This window comes from Vitis riparia, chromosome 6, assembly GCF_004353265.1.
Source record: "Vitis riparia cultivar Riparia Gloire de Montpellier isolate 1030 chromosome 6, EGFV_Vit.rip_1.0, whole genome shotgun sequence".
NCBI lineage: Eukaryota > Viridiplantae > Streptophyta > Magnoliopsida > Vitales > Vitaceae > Vitis > Vitis riparia.
In genome coordinates, this window is record NC_048436.1 from 13,261,691 (window position 1) to 13,276,545 (window position 14,855).

At 33.8% G+C, this 14,855-nt stretch overlaps 1 protein-coding gene across 2 annotated transcripts in view; it reads right to left on the reverse strand.

Annotated features, from left to right (window-relative positions):
- The window catches only part of LOC117916162 (probable ATP-dependent DNA helicase RecQ), a 41,936-nt gene that overhangs the window by 2,847 nt on the left and 24,234 nt on the right, over window positions 1-14,855 (reverse strand). For both annotated transcript variants that reach the window (XM_034832057.1, XM_034832058.1), the window contains 6 exons: window positions 12,151-12,287; window positions 11,305-11,413; window positions 6,464-6,506; window positions 6,113-6,284; window positions 2,649-2,719; window positions 2,421-2,514 (listed from right to left, as the gene is read on the reverse strand). In XM_034832057.1, coding sequence (XP_034687948.1) covers window positions 2,421-2,514; window positions 2,649-2,719; window positions 6,113-6,284; window positions 6,464-6,506; window positions 11,305-11,413; window positions 12,151-12,287 — 626 coding nt within the window. The remainder of the gene's footprint in view (window positions 1-2,420; window positions 2,515-2,648; window positions 2,720-6,112; window positions 6,285-6,463; window positions 6,507-11,304; window positions 11,414-12,150; window positions 12,288-14,855) is intronic.

Consider the following 14,855-nt stretch of genomic DNA (forward strand, 5'->3'; position numbering starts at 1 on the left):
AAGAAAGGAGATAGATAATGTTCTTGTTGTGAAAAAACAAATCATACCTTGGACAAGTGTTAGGTCAAGTTTGGAATAGTAACTTTAGCAAATCAAATTGCATTTTAATAATGGTTCTCAAAATCAAATTGCATGTTCTGAAATTGATGATAGCAGCAAAAGTCCATCAATTAATCCAACTGTCCTACTAGATCATATAGGCAATCATGCTTTTTTTGACACTGATAACTTGTCTTCATCATGGATTATAATTGGGAAGCCTCATTTCAAGTAACTCATAATTCATAAGGTTTCCCCATTTTCAAAGTTTCAAAAATCAATAAAAAAGAACTTTTTGATACTTTTGAGGATATATATTTTTCTTCTAACAATGAGTGTGGTCTACATAATAACCTTTTCCACTTTCCAATTAGGTTTCATCCTTTATACCAAACTTTCCTATTAATTTTCTATCCATTAGTCAATTAACTATAACATTTTTTTTTTCACTTGTTATTATGCTTTTCAGGATCTCCACTCAAAGAAGACGCTTAGGGGAGGGCTTAAGAGTGACAAACTCAACCACTTTGATGTTTGTTCTCTAAATGCCCTCTTTTCTTCAGTTTCTTCTATCCAATGGTATTGTCAGTTGGGTCACACTCTCTTTAAACAACAAAGTTCATTAGGTCCTATTAAGTGTAAGAGAGAACTAGAGTGTGAATCATGTGAGCCTAGGAAGCACTATACTTTTGCTTTCCTTTTTAAGTTAATAAAAATAAGTTTTAGACCCTTTGTTTTAGTTCATTCTAATGTCCGATATCCCTACCTAATTCCTAATGCTAAAGGGTTTCAATAGCTTGTGAGTTTTGTGGATGACTATTTTAGGGTTCCATCGATTTTTTATTAAAAAAGAAATTAAAGGTATCTTATGTGCTCCAAACATTTTATAAAGAACTAAAAAAAATCAGTTTGGGATCTCTATTTGCTATCCTTATTCTAATAATGTTTTTCAATGTAACTGTTAATCTCTATCCAACTTTAGCTCTACACATCATATTGTTCATCAAGCTTTGTTATATACACCCAATAAAATGGATTTGCTAATAAGGAAGAATAGTTCCTTAATAGAAATTTTCCATGCAATTATGTTTCATATGCATGCATCAAAATCTTATTAAAGGGATGCTATTCTCACCACTTGTTACCTAATGAACCAATTTGAATAACCAGACCTCATACTCTGTTTTATTCCCTAATCTCCCATTATTTTCACTACCATCAAGAACATGATTATGTTTGCTTTGTCCATAATGTTCATCCACATCAAGACAATTTTTCTTATTTCATTACATGCAAATAACATAGGTATAGTACAACTAGGCAATTATAAAATTGTTTTACAAGAAAAGGAATAAAATATAGTATCAACTGTAACCTAAATGCAATCCTATTGAACAAGCATAGGCCAAATTTCTGGTGTAGAAAGCTATAAAAAAATGAATAGGAGAATATAAAAAACACGTCTCATTTTTCAATTGGGAATAGGAAGGAAGCCTTCACAAACTTATTCTCTTTTACTTCTAGCAAAGATGGATGGGTAATAGAGGCATGGGAGCAAGTTAGAGATGGGGATGGTTGAAGCACCTATTTTTCAAGGCAATTCAATGATTGAGAACTTGAAAAAGTAATGGTTTTCTTTCGGAAATTACAATCATTGTCAATTAAAAAGGAAGGGGGGGATTTTGTGAGATCCTTTTATTCTTCCTTCTCTAGGGAAGATAAAGAGCCTTTCCTAGCTAGTGTAGTGTGGAGCACATGAGCACCAACAAAGGCTGATTTCTTTGCCTCAGAAGCATCTTAGGTAAGAATTATAACCCTTGACTAGCTTCAAAAGAGGGGGTGGACTTTGTCAAATAGGTGTTTTTTGCACAAAGGCAAGGAGGAAACAACAGATCACTTCCTTTTGCATTATTCCAAAGCAAGTATATTGTGGAAACTGATTTTTTTTCCTCTTTGGAGTGGTTTTGGTGATGCATTCTTCAGTTAGAAAGAACCTTCTAAATTTCCATGACTCTTTCATAGGAAAGAAATGGAAAAAAGCATGCAGGGTCACTCCCTTATGCTTGTTTTGGATTCTTTTGAAGGAAAGGAACCAGAGGTCTTCTAATGATGTTGAGTAGGTTGATTGCTAATCCGATTTTATTTATACTTTTGTGAAATGGGCCATGATGTGCATAGAGGATCACACAATGACTGATAAATTTTGCAGATTGGTAGAGCTTAAAGTAAGAAGAGGCTTTTTATTTTTTTGTCCTTGCCTACACCAAGTGTTTATTGTATGCTTTGAGTGTACCATATTGCGCCTCCTCTTACATGCTTTTAATACATTTTCTCATTTGCCTATAAAAAAAAATAATTCTCATCCCTATTGTAAGGCATACCTGGTTGACACCATCGATGTTTGCTAACCTAGCTTTAGTAGATGGCCTTATCAGTGCGATCTTCTTAATTGTTTCATTTCCACATATGGCATATCTGCAAAAGAGGAAGTATTCAGCATATAAAGGAAACATTATTTGTTCAATAATAAAATATTTTTCTTTCCATTTGAGTTGTAAATTCAACTTGATTTAGCAACTGCTGACTTCAAGGAGATAACAGAAACTTACGGAGCAGTTCCAATGCCTCTTGCAAACTTCATTCTCTCGTCTAGAAGCATATGATAGAGTTGTCCCTCAGTCTGAACTAGGTCATAATGCACACATGCATTTAGGAAGCTACTTAAATTATTTTACAAAAAAATTGTATCAAGGAAATATAAAAGAAGCATGTGAGCAGCAAGACAAACGCATCAAGCCAACTTCACCAAGCCACTGACCAAACACAAGGTTTTGAGTTCAGGCACATTAAAGTGCTGATTTTCTTTTATAGGCAATAATTGAAAGCAGATTGGAGGAAAAATTATAAACACGACAGCAATGTGAAAAAATTTACAAGCATTGTAATAGATAAAGAAAACATCCTCTACTCAAGCCTTGTATAAAATCTCAACAAGACTATAAGCTAACAAGAAGTAAAACCAGATAACAAGTATCTGTGAGGCATCAGAAAGAATGGGTGGTGAAATCACATAAGAAACACAAAAAAGACCAGAACTCTTGGTACAAACACCACCTCTGGCTAACTCCACAGATCAGTTAGAGTGGCAATCCTTTATTACACAAGAATCACAATATTTCAGTAAATTGAGCATCCAATGTGATCATATCAAAGTTGTTAGGAGCCATCAACTAAAACTGAAGTTGAGGAAAGAGGAAGATTATTATGATGTCAACTTGACAGGCTATATTATGCTGTATTTTCACAACCTGCAACGCAGAACTGAAACTGTTGAATAGAATACCCAACAGGTGGACACAAAATCTCAGATGTCCTCTGAGGTAGGCTATTCAGGACAAAAACAGCTTGAAGCATAAAGCCCTAGGTCAACTATACATCTGGAAAATTGACCATTGAAACAACGAAATTCATTTGAAAAAGAAACAAAAACTTGAGTCAAGACCTATGCATATTCCAATTCAGCCATTTGTCATTGACTAGGGATATTAGGCCATTAGCTATTAAGAAACTCGGAGCGTACATGATGTAACACGTGTTTGATGTATTGATGACCTTTATTACAAGCCTTCATACCTTACCAAGTATTGGTGGTACTTGCAACGCTATTGTATGGATCAGGTGTCATTTACCTCTAAGCCTGGATAAGAGCAAGAAGCCAAAAGGAATGGGCAACAGTTAAGAGGCCTCATAGAGAGGCAAGATGTACCAAGCGTTGAAAACAGGCAAGAAGCAAGAGATAAAAGGCAAGAAATAAAAAAGATGCGGAACAACCCTAGGATGGTTATCTACAATCAAATAAGGTGGTCTACAATGTCAATCTTTTAAAATTAAAGAAAGGAACGAAAATTAAATTATAGTAGAGAGATAAGAATAAATTAAAGATAGGAAAAGACATGAAAAAAATATAAACCTTAAGAGTCTCATTAAGATCTTCTACATATTGCACCTAAAAGAAAAGATATGTAGTCTCATCATTGGAAATTGCAAAGCATGCAAAAGAACTTAATATTATTCCTCATTAATCCCTAATCATAATTTACTTCAATTAGCCTTATTTATAGGCTTTAGGAAATCCTAAAAACTGAATAAAACTATATAAAAAAAATAAACCTCAAATTTGTAATAACTTATAAGGGCTTTTATTCATTTCCTAAAATTATTAAATCTTATAAAAAAATCAAAAGAAAATGAAAACTTTCTTAGAATTAGAAACTTACTTTATAGAAATTTTTTGTAGTAATAGTTCCTAATAAAGAAAATTTCTAAATTTTAGGCATTCAAACAGAAGCTTCAAAAAGAATAATTTAGAAAATTGGAAGTTTAGGTTGGATACACTATTTGTTTTCTATTTTTAAATAAAAAATAATAGTAGTTCCTATATAAAATGCAAGAAGTCTTAAAAACTTACCTTGAAGATAATGGTTTCTAAAAACTATTTAAAAAAAAATTAAGGCATTAGAAAATTTTCACCACCTCAAATTTTTAAATTTTGAAAGTAATTTTTGAGAACTTAAAAGTAAATTCGTACTTTTTTTTTTCTTGATGAGAAAAAACAGTAGAGTATATTAAGGGAAGTAAAAATAAGTATAAAGAAGGATGAGAGATCCTCCAAAAAGTACTCAAAAATGAAGCAAGAACCTCCAAGTTTAGGAATCTATAAAACTATGAGGTTCCACAAACTATGCCTCATGTGGGAATATACAAAAATAATCTATCCTTGCAAGCCCACACCCTTGGAACTATATACCAACATCCAATCAAGTTGGATCAAATTAAGGGGAATACCCTTAAAAGTTGTAGTGCAAGATGCCCAAAAGAAGGGTAAGAAATGAATTATGTCCCAAAGACCCTTTGAAGTTCTTGCCTTGTCCTAAAAAATCCCAACATTTCTTTCCCGCCACACAATTCATACCTTTTTGTTTGAGAGTTCTTACATTTTATATAGAAACTACTACTATTTTTCTTTTTAAAAACAAAAAATATGAAGCGTGAACAAATGAGACCTTAGAAACTTCATTTTAGCAGAATTCTAAAACTTTCCAAATTCGAAATAAAATTCAAATAGCAACTGCAAAATTAATTATGACAATGGAGGACCTAAAAACTGCAAGTCGCCCCAATACCTTTGATTGAGTAATTTAGGATTTTTTTACTTTCTTTTCATTCTTTTCTTGATTAAATCTTAGAGTTCATCCCTGTCGAAGGACAAGGCAAATGGTAGGACATTGTAGAGATAAGGGGAGGCCTTGGTAAGAGAAAAAAGGTCACCAAGGTAAGAGATATATAAGGTTAAGGGGAAAAGATCATAGGAGTTGCCAAAAAAAGTAGAGAACTAGAAGTGCTAAAGGGAAGGGGTCATGGAAGGTGGTGATCTGCATATTTTCTCTCATGCAATGCCTAAAGAAAAGGAAGATGAAAATGCCAAAAAAATTTCCTCTCCTTCTCATTGTTACATCAAGAACTACCATTGTGGTTGCCAAATTTCCGCTATATGCCAGGATGAAACATTCTCTAGAGCTCTTATACCCTCGTTTTGTCTTACCCAATTCTAGCTTATTACAATCTAACTTTACTGCCAAACTTGGTAAACTGGGTTAGAGGTGCAAATCCAGGCTCCAGTCAAGTTAAGGCATGCCAACTACATGCCATGCTCTCCATTTCGTCCAAACATGGGCGCAGATCTTTTGCCTCCATACTTCTTTAAGCAGATTTGGTACAGTCATCGTATCTGGTGAAATGATTTTCTGAAAGGTTGTGGAAACAATATGTTCTTATAGAGTGCTTCAGTGTGCAAACAACCATCCTGCAGAGCACTTTTGATAAACTAAAAGTGCTTTTAGGCAGTCAAAAGGGTACACTAAAAATGGACAGCTCAATAAATAATATCATAATGAGAAGAACAAAAGATGATGGAGACAACAATAATAATGAGAAAGAATGAGGAAATGAGTTCTCGTTCTGATAACTTAAAATACATTAACAACTTTCCTCTTGTGCCCTTAGAGATACCAACCTCTGAAAATCCTTCATATTCAAATGTAGCCAAACCTTTCAACTCTCCAAATTTGCCTGATGTGCCTTCATGCTCCTCATCATCAACCATTTCATTAGTCACTTGCAAAACTAATTTTGGTTGATGAGCAGGTGTTGAGGAACTGAGAAATTGAGCTCCTTTTCGACTGACACTGATCCATGGAAAGTTCAATTTTCATCATTTTTATTAGACTGATCGCTCATCAGGTAGGGCACAGAAATTTTCATCTCTGATGGTGCATAAAAATGCAGATACTAAAACGAAAAGTCTATGAGGAAAAGGGATGCCATAAACTCATAATTCAGACAAACAGATATTAAAAGAATCTACCTTACGGTTTTATATACATCCTTAACAGACTCCATCAGATAACCTGTACCAAACCACAAATTTTAATATGAAATAAACAGATTATCTTTCATGATTTCATCACTGAAATAAAAGACTTGAGGCATAAACTAAAAAAGTGAAGATAACACATACCACCTCCATTTAGGCAAAGAAATGAACTGAATTTTTTTACAAATAACAGGAAAGATAAAATAATAAAACAGATCAAAAACACACTTAATGAACAGTGAAGCATCTATTAAAAGTAAAGGAGCTACAAATCTATAACAAACTGCTTCAGTTTTTTTATATTTTCTAAAAACACTCTTGTATTTATTCACACATCTGCAGAGTAAATGATTGTTCATCAGTCCTCAAAACCTGAAACCTCCATGGTAAAGTAGTTCTAAGTTCTAACATATAATATATAGTAATTACTAGGTTGCATCCATCTTAACATTCTAATTCATGGCATTTTTGTCTCTTAGTGATTGAAGCCGTCACCTTATGGTACAGGAGCAAGCACCAAATTACTGAGCATGGACCTGCCCCTCACCTATCAAGATTCTGCTACACATGTGGATACCATTTCACAACTCCATTCAGAATAAGCAAAATGGCTCCAATTCACAAAAACAGTAACCTGAATGTCAGAATAATATATATATATATATATATATATATATATATAGAAGCTAGACTTCCATTAAATAAAAGAGGGAATCTATACAAAAGAACAAAAGATGAAAGACCCTTCAGAGAAGTAAAACATGGCTGAGTATTATAAAAGAAGGATTTTAAAATCCTGTAGCAGAAAGCCTTTGGCTTCCCATACTAAGGAACCAAAACACCAAGCTTAAGGGGAAGTGAAACCAGCAATGAAACCAACTAGAAAAAAGACTCACCTTTTGGCCCATCTCTTGGCTTCCTAATTTTCCAACCAAAGCTTCCTCAAAACCCAATCCCTGTCAAAGTCCACAATCCTTCGCATCTAATAGCCATATCTCCAAGACCTTCTCCAGCTTTTAGCCACAAGACAAACTATTTCAGAATCCTTTTTTACCATTAGTGACACCCGACTTTCCTGCAGTTGGGGACCTTGAGTAAAGCAAGTATTTCCATGTCAGTTACTAACCAAAACAGGCTTCGTCTTTTGAGAAAACTCAAATAATCTCACCCCTATGGTTCCCATATAAGACCATAAATGCCCATTCGACTTAAAATTTGACCAATGAGCATTGATTCGGATTAATCCTTAGAATACCAATCAGTTATTAAAACATAATTATCCCTTGTGTACATGACTCTTCTAATTTAGCAATGGACCTAACTCCAAACCTATAAAATGATGCTAGGGGGAATTCCAAAGAACTCCTCAATAATTGACATTCCGATAGATGTGAGAAAGCAAAAAAGGTAGTACTCCTTTTTTATGACCAATCAATTTGTCACTTCAACAATCCCAATATTCTTTTATGACCAAATAACAGAGAAGATCATCAAGGTAGTACTCCTTTCCCCCTTCCCTCAAGCAAAAAAGGGTTGTCCCTTCAGGGCTCCTCCCTTCTTGAACTTTGGGAAAAAAAAAAAAAAAACACCATTACAATGAAAACACCTCTAAGAGCTACCAAAGAAAAGACCAAAACTTTATGAGGAGTTTCCAAAGTTCTAAATAACTTAGCCTTAGGGGAAGGAAAGAACAAGAAACCAAAAGACCCAAGATCTTATACCTTTCAACAGACTTTCTTGAAACAGTCTTGAAACAGCCTTTTTCTTAGATTAGAATCTAGAAAAGTTCTTTTCTTTTTTTACCAAATACAAAACTTATTATATTCCTCATCTTTGTGTCCTTCATAATCTTAGCTTTCAACCATAGTTATATTTTCTAGAACTTTTGTAATATTCCTTACACTTTCTAGAATAATTTAATGTTTTTACATAATCTACACCGACTCTTTGACTTCTTGGTTAGTAACACCTAATTCCAAAAAGAAAGACTTCAAAAGACATGCTCCTAATATCCTTCCTAGGTCAAAGAAAACTTGTCTCCAAGCAAGTTGCCACTTTTGCAACTTGACACTCATCAGCATCTATCTTCATAAACTCATCTTCATTTATATAAGAATTTTTGCAATTTGGTTTCCCTTCGATAAGAAACCTAAAGTATGAACCTGCTCTTGTTGTAACTTCTCATACTTGGATTACCCTTTCAACAGCATCAAATTCTTTATAAACCTTGTGGAAGTGCCACCTCATAGGCATTTTCTCCAAACTTATGCAAGATTTTGCAAAGGTCTATCTTTTTGCTCCTTAACTTAGATAAATGCCAACAGGGAACCTTTCTTTCCATAAGAACACCAAGACCGAATCTCCAACCCAACATTCTTTGAAGCATCTAGGTTGGTCTACAACTTCTTTGCAGTACTAATTCATCTGCAATAACTTTAGATGAACTGCTACACCCTTTCTGAAAATGCAAATCCAAGAAATTCTAATCTATCCACCATAAAGACTTCTTTACATTGGCATGAAGCTTATCATCCCTGAGAAGCTGCAGCACAAACCTCAAATATTGAACACTACTCTTGGAATCTTTGCTATAAATCAGGATATTTTCAAAATAAACTATAACAAACTTCCCAATGCATGCTTTAAGTCCCTAGTTCATAAATCTCATAAATGCATTTGGGGCATTTGAAAGGCTAACGGCATGACTAACAATTAATAGTCTATCCTTAGTCTTGAATGTTTGTTTCCACTCAGATCCTTATTTGATGGTAGCCACTTTTTAAGTCCATTTTTTAGAAAGTCTAAGATCTCACCAACATATCTAACATGTCATCTAATCTTGGTATTGGAAATCTATGTTTAATAGTGATCTTATTTAAGGTCTATTGTCAACACATTCTCCAAGTTCCATCCTTCTTTAGTGTGAGTAGAGTCGGTACATCACATGGACCTCTCTCGACTAAAGCCTTTCTTAAGAAGTTCCACAACCTATCTTTGAAGCTCCTTATATTCTTTCAAACTCATTCTATAGTGAGAATTTGGAAGAGTAGCCATTAGGGCAAATCAATGTGGTGTTGTATTTTCCTTAGTGAAGGTAACTCATCAGGCAATTCAACAGCCATCACATCTACAAACTGATCTAACAATCCATGCACACTTTTTGGTACATTCTGAGCTTTCATGTCCTCTTTTTCGACAACATAAATGATTTCACTTTTTGGGGTTTGGGAAGATTTCTACAAGGAATCAAGAATGGTTTTAAAGTTCTCCTAAGGAAGTTTCAGCTCTTTGGCATCAAGTTATTTTGAGCATTTATGGGATAAATCCTAATGGACGGGATGTCAACATTACAGTTAGGTGGTCACATCAAAGTCCCTAGAAAGCCATTGCACAAGTTTTCCAAGATTTTTCTAAACACACTTGCTTTGTGGTGGGTAATGGAGCAAGAATTTGTTTTTGAGAGGATTTATAGTGGGGAAACTAACCTTTATGTTCACAATATCCTAGCTAAAAATATTCCTATCTCAATATCATTGGCACCTTCGTTTCTTGTTCTTAGAACCTAAGTTTCTGTTGTCACCTCAATGATTCAAAGATTGAGGACCTTGAAAGACTCATATCCTCTCTCTCTCTCTCTCGTGTGTACTTGTCTCCATCTACTTCAAATTTAAGAGTTTAGTCTTTATCCTTTTCAAGGTTATTTTCAATAAAGTCTTTCCTCTTAGCCTTGTCCAATATACCAAATCTAGTTTTTTTCTATCAAAAACTAAATTTCTTTAGAAATCTACAGCTACATTTAAGGTCAAGGTCTTTGCTTGGCTAGTTGCGCACAAAAAAGTAAACCTAGTGATATGCTATAGATAGTAGACCCTACAAAGCCTTCACCCCAAACTGTTGCCTTTTGTGCATAGAGAGTGTAGAGATGATTGATCTTCTCTTTCTTCATTGTTCCCTGACTTTGGGACTATGGCATAGATTATTTAGTCTTTCCATTTTGGATTGGGCTCTCCTAATAGGTATATGGGACATGTTTGCCATCTCCTATAAGGGTTTAGGGTATAACAGAGAGACAAGATTCTTTGACAAATAGCTTAACCTCATTTTGATTTGGATTATTTGGCAAGAACGAAATAGCAAGATTTTTTAAGACAAGTGGAGAACTTCAGAAGCTATATGAGACTTAATCAATTGCTTTTAAAGGCATTCCTCTCAATGTTATTCAACTGAATTCGAACTCAATGTGTGGAAGAAAAGGGCATGGTTAGCAAGAAAAAGAACCTTGATTAAGGCTCTATTGGATGGAGATGATATAAATCCTATAGAGTGTTGGTTGCTTTTTATTTATTATGATGCATTGTAGAGGTCTCTTAAGTATAGTGGAGGAGTTCAATCTAATTTTTTTTTATCAGTTTTTGTACTTTTTGGGAGGATTCATCATCCTTCTCTTGTACTTGTTATCATACTTAATACATATTTTGTTTTTGATAATAATAATAAATAAATAAATAAATTATTTGGATGTGTATCTTGATAGTTCCCAAGTAATACATTGCAAGTAGGTCTTCCAATGTGTACTACTAAATGTTTCATGTTGAGTTCCAATATCAAAGTTATGCAAAATATCATGGATCAAATGGTTAGATCGAACAAGCTACCAAAAAGACAACCACTTGACAGTCATTGTTGAACTATTGCTTCTGCTTAGTCCAAAAACACATTGGCAACACCAAGATCAATTAATAATGGGTAAAAATAAAAAATAAAAAAATAAAAAAACCTTTTACATGATTAAAGACTAAAATTTTTTAGTGCTAATCTTTCACTTATGGTACCATAAGAAATCAATTGGTAAGCTAGTGCTTTCCACCAATTTGATGAGTGGTCTTTCCCGAGGCCATGAAGCGGAAGCTTGTCAAACTTAGCGTCAAGAATTCTTTTTGACTGTAAGCCACACAAAAAGACAGAGATATCAATAACATAATTATTCAACATTCAAGGAAAAACTAAAAAGAAACACACGGAGTTTGAACCCAAAGATAAAAGAGTAAGGTTATAATTGTGCAATCCTTCACTGGAAGTACAAAACAACCAAAGACATCTAAACTCAACTCTTCACCAGAATTACACATGAAAGAATTAATCATTAACATATTTGACATGACAAATAGCAAGTTAGAAAATTTGATTTACAACAAAGTCTACAATGAGATACTATAAAAAGTGAAAGAATAAAAAGGTAAACAAACAAAAACAAAAACAAAAAACAATGAAACCTAAGAAGAATAAGCAAAACAACAAAAATATTAATTTACAAGTTCTTGAAGTCTTAAAAAATTGAATGGTTGAGAATTATAAATCTCACCCTCACCTTAAGCCATAAGATAAAAAATAACACAAACAAAAGAAATAAAAATAGAAGGAAAGAAAAAAAAATATAATAGGAAACAATAAAACATAAAAAGAAGAATAATAAAAAGAAAAATTGCATTAATTTACAACTTGTTGAACTCTTAAATAATTGAATAGTTAAGAATTATAAATATCATCCTCGTCTTAAGCCATAAGATAAGAAATATTAAATTGTGCATAAGCACGATGCTTAAGTAACTCAACTACCTATTCACCTCCTCATGTAATAGCTAGATAAGACCCTTTATCATCAACATCTATAAGCTTACTCGAGATCCACGAAGAATGTCAATAGGCATGTTGAGGCCCCAATGACCCCTACAGGAGTTGATGCACGCGATTAAAAGAAATGCTTCTCTAGACATGTCACACTCCCTTTTTGAGATGGTGCAATTATCACAATGCCCTACAAGCATAGTACAAATTAACAAGATACAGATAATTAATATAGATGTATAATGTAACTACAAGAATATAAAAGAAAATGTAAGAACTTACCCATAAAAAACTTTGATAAACAATGAAATCCGTAAACCATAGGAGCATCAACAAATACAACATTATGGAAAATGGATGATTTTTGCGCAATAAAACAACTACATATCAATTTTTAAGATATATTATTTTAGAAAAAGAAATGAGAAGGAATTTCCAATTACCCTAACAATAGTCCTACATTTTCACAAGCTTCTAACAACAATTGCTTTATAAATTTAAAGACATATCACTATCTCATGCATAAGCAACATCACAACCATCATTACTTTCAACATTGCCTATAATATTGCTATAGTTATTTGATACAGATGAACCTCTGTGGGTTTATTCACAAAAAGGAAGGAAATAAAGAAATCCTACATTGACTTAATCAAGCCTTTTTTCATAATTTTTATCTTACTCAAAGTTTTGAAAGCTCTTTTTGCAAGAAACTTCTTACTGTAAGAGGTTCCTATACTTTTAGGGTTTCCATTTCTAAAAGTTCTTATTTGAGTCTTGTCTAAAAACTTTAATGGTTTTCTTTGTTGTGATATCTTATCGTAAGAAGTTATTATACAATGAATTTCCTATTTCCTTTTAATTTGTGATTTAGTTCCATGAGAATTTCTATTTATACTAATATTAGGTCTTCTTCGAAGGATATGGTTGGTAAATTCAAGAATTAGAAAAATAGATTGCAAAATAAAAAGTCCTATTCTACTACATCTTTTGACATTTGAACAATGGAAGTGAATATGATGCATGCCACATCAGCTATTTGATGAGATCCTGAACTTGACATTTACAGGGGATCATTTGATCCTATCTTAATGAGTTTTAGATCTCAAAACTAACTCAACACAAGGATTTGTCACTAAGGTCCCTAATCTCTATATTTAATAGTTTTTTAACATGTTTCAGGCTCCCTTAACAAAATTTGCACTAAAAAGAAACAACTAGAAAAACAATAGAGAAAGAGATTTTGGAGAATTTGAAGCATGGGTCAGTTGGCACACATTTTAAGTGCGTTAGATCTAGTGAGGGTACATATTAAGTACACCTGGCATCAATTGGCACACATTCAAAAGCGAGTCAAAGGAAGATACAAAACTTGGTCCATTTATTATCATCACCCATAATGCACCTTCTATCAACACTATTGACGCACCTTCCATCTTACAAGTGGCGCACCTTACCTGGTACCCCATGCAACGCACTTTTTAATTCTCAAAAGAGCACCATAAAGTGGCACATTTCACTTGCTAACACAATCAAGGCATACTTTTTATTTTCACAAAGCAGCGCACTTTTTTTTTATCTTCATATATGGCACACATAAGGTGGTGCACCTCAAAAAGCTGCACTAAGGGAGCAACACCCACCAAATGCACACACAACACAACCTTCTAAAGCAAAAACCTACACTACGAATACTTGCACCCTTCATTAGAGTTGATCACCACCTTACTTTTTCAAAGATTCTCAATCAAGGAACTTCAAGCTAATCATGTAACCCAATTTCAAACCAAGGAAGAACTTCATTACATCTAATTGGAGAAGAGAATTGGCAAGCCTGTTTCATCACCATGATAGTTGCGAGAAGACATTTTAGCAACTACTTTTTAACTCCCATTCATGATGAATGGCTTCAGACACAAGCATGAAAGAGCTATAAAAAGAGAGATGATTAGATGATGAGGAGGGGACAAAGAGAAGGGAAAGAGAGAGATAAAAGGGGTGTTAGGATAGAAAAACATAGAATATTATGTTTGCTTTGTATTTCTTGCACTTCATTTCTATTAGAGAACCTTTATACTCTTTTGAATTAAATGAAGCTTTGATTTTACATGAAAACATTCCTTTTTCTAGAGTGGCTATATCTGGAAATTTAATTAAATTTCCCACACATCTTACCACTGCTTGTCGATAGAGAGCTAAAGGGGACAAGTGTCATGGGTTGAAAAGAGTGGAATTCCTTATACTCATCTTAATTTTGGGATGGTTTAACTGAGTTGCAGAGGGGGAAAGAGAGGTGAATCTTATAGTTGTAGCAAATTTATAGCAAATGCACATTGTAAGGTTGTGACAACCGCAAGCCTTTTTTTTCTTTGATAAATGTGACAACAGCAAGCTAAGCATCCTTGGGAATATGTTTGAACCTTAAAAGATGTAGCTTCCACCTCCTCTGAAACAAATTCAACTGGTTAAAGCAAAACTAGATCCAAGTTGTAACAAACGCTTATTGTAATGGTTGAAAAAGGCCACAAGCCAATCAACCTTGGGAACAAGTGGGAGCTTCCATCATGTGACCCAACTTAGGCTAATCTAGTACGGTAAATTTCAATCTTGATCAAAGGACTTAACAAGGATGACTCGTGCAATGTGATCAAAATCACACAAGTTGAAAAAGATCAAGAAAATGACCAAAGTAGGAGTAAGAAATAACAATTTAGTTTCCTCCTATGGCATTGCTATTTCAATAGTTTCCAATCACTCA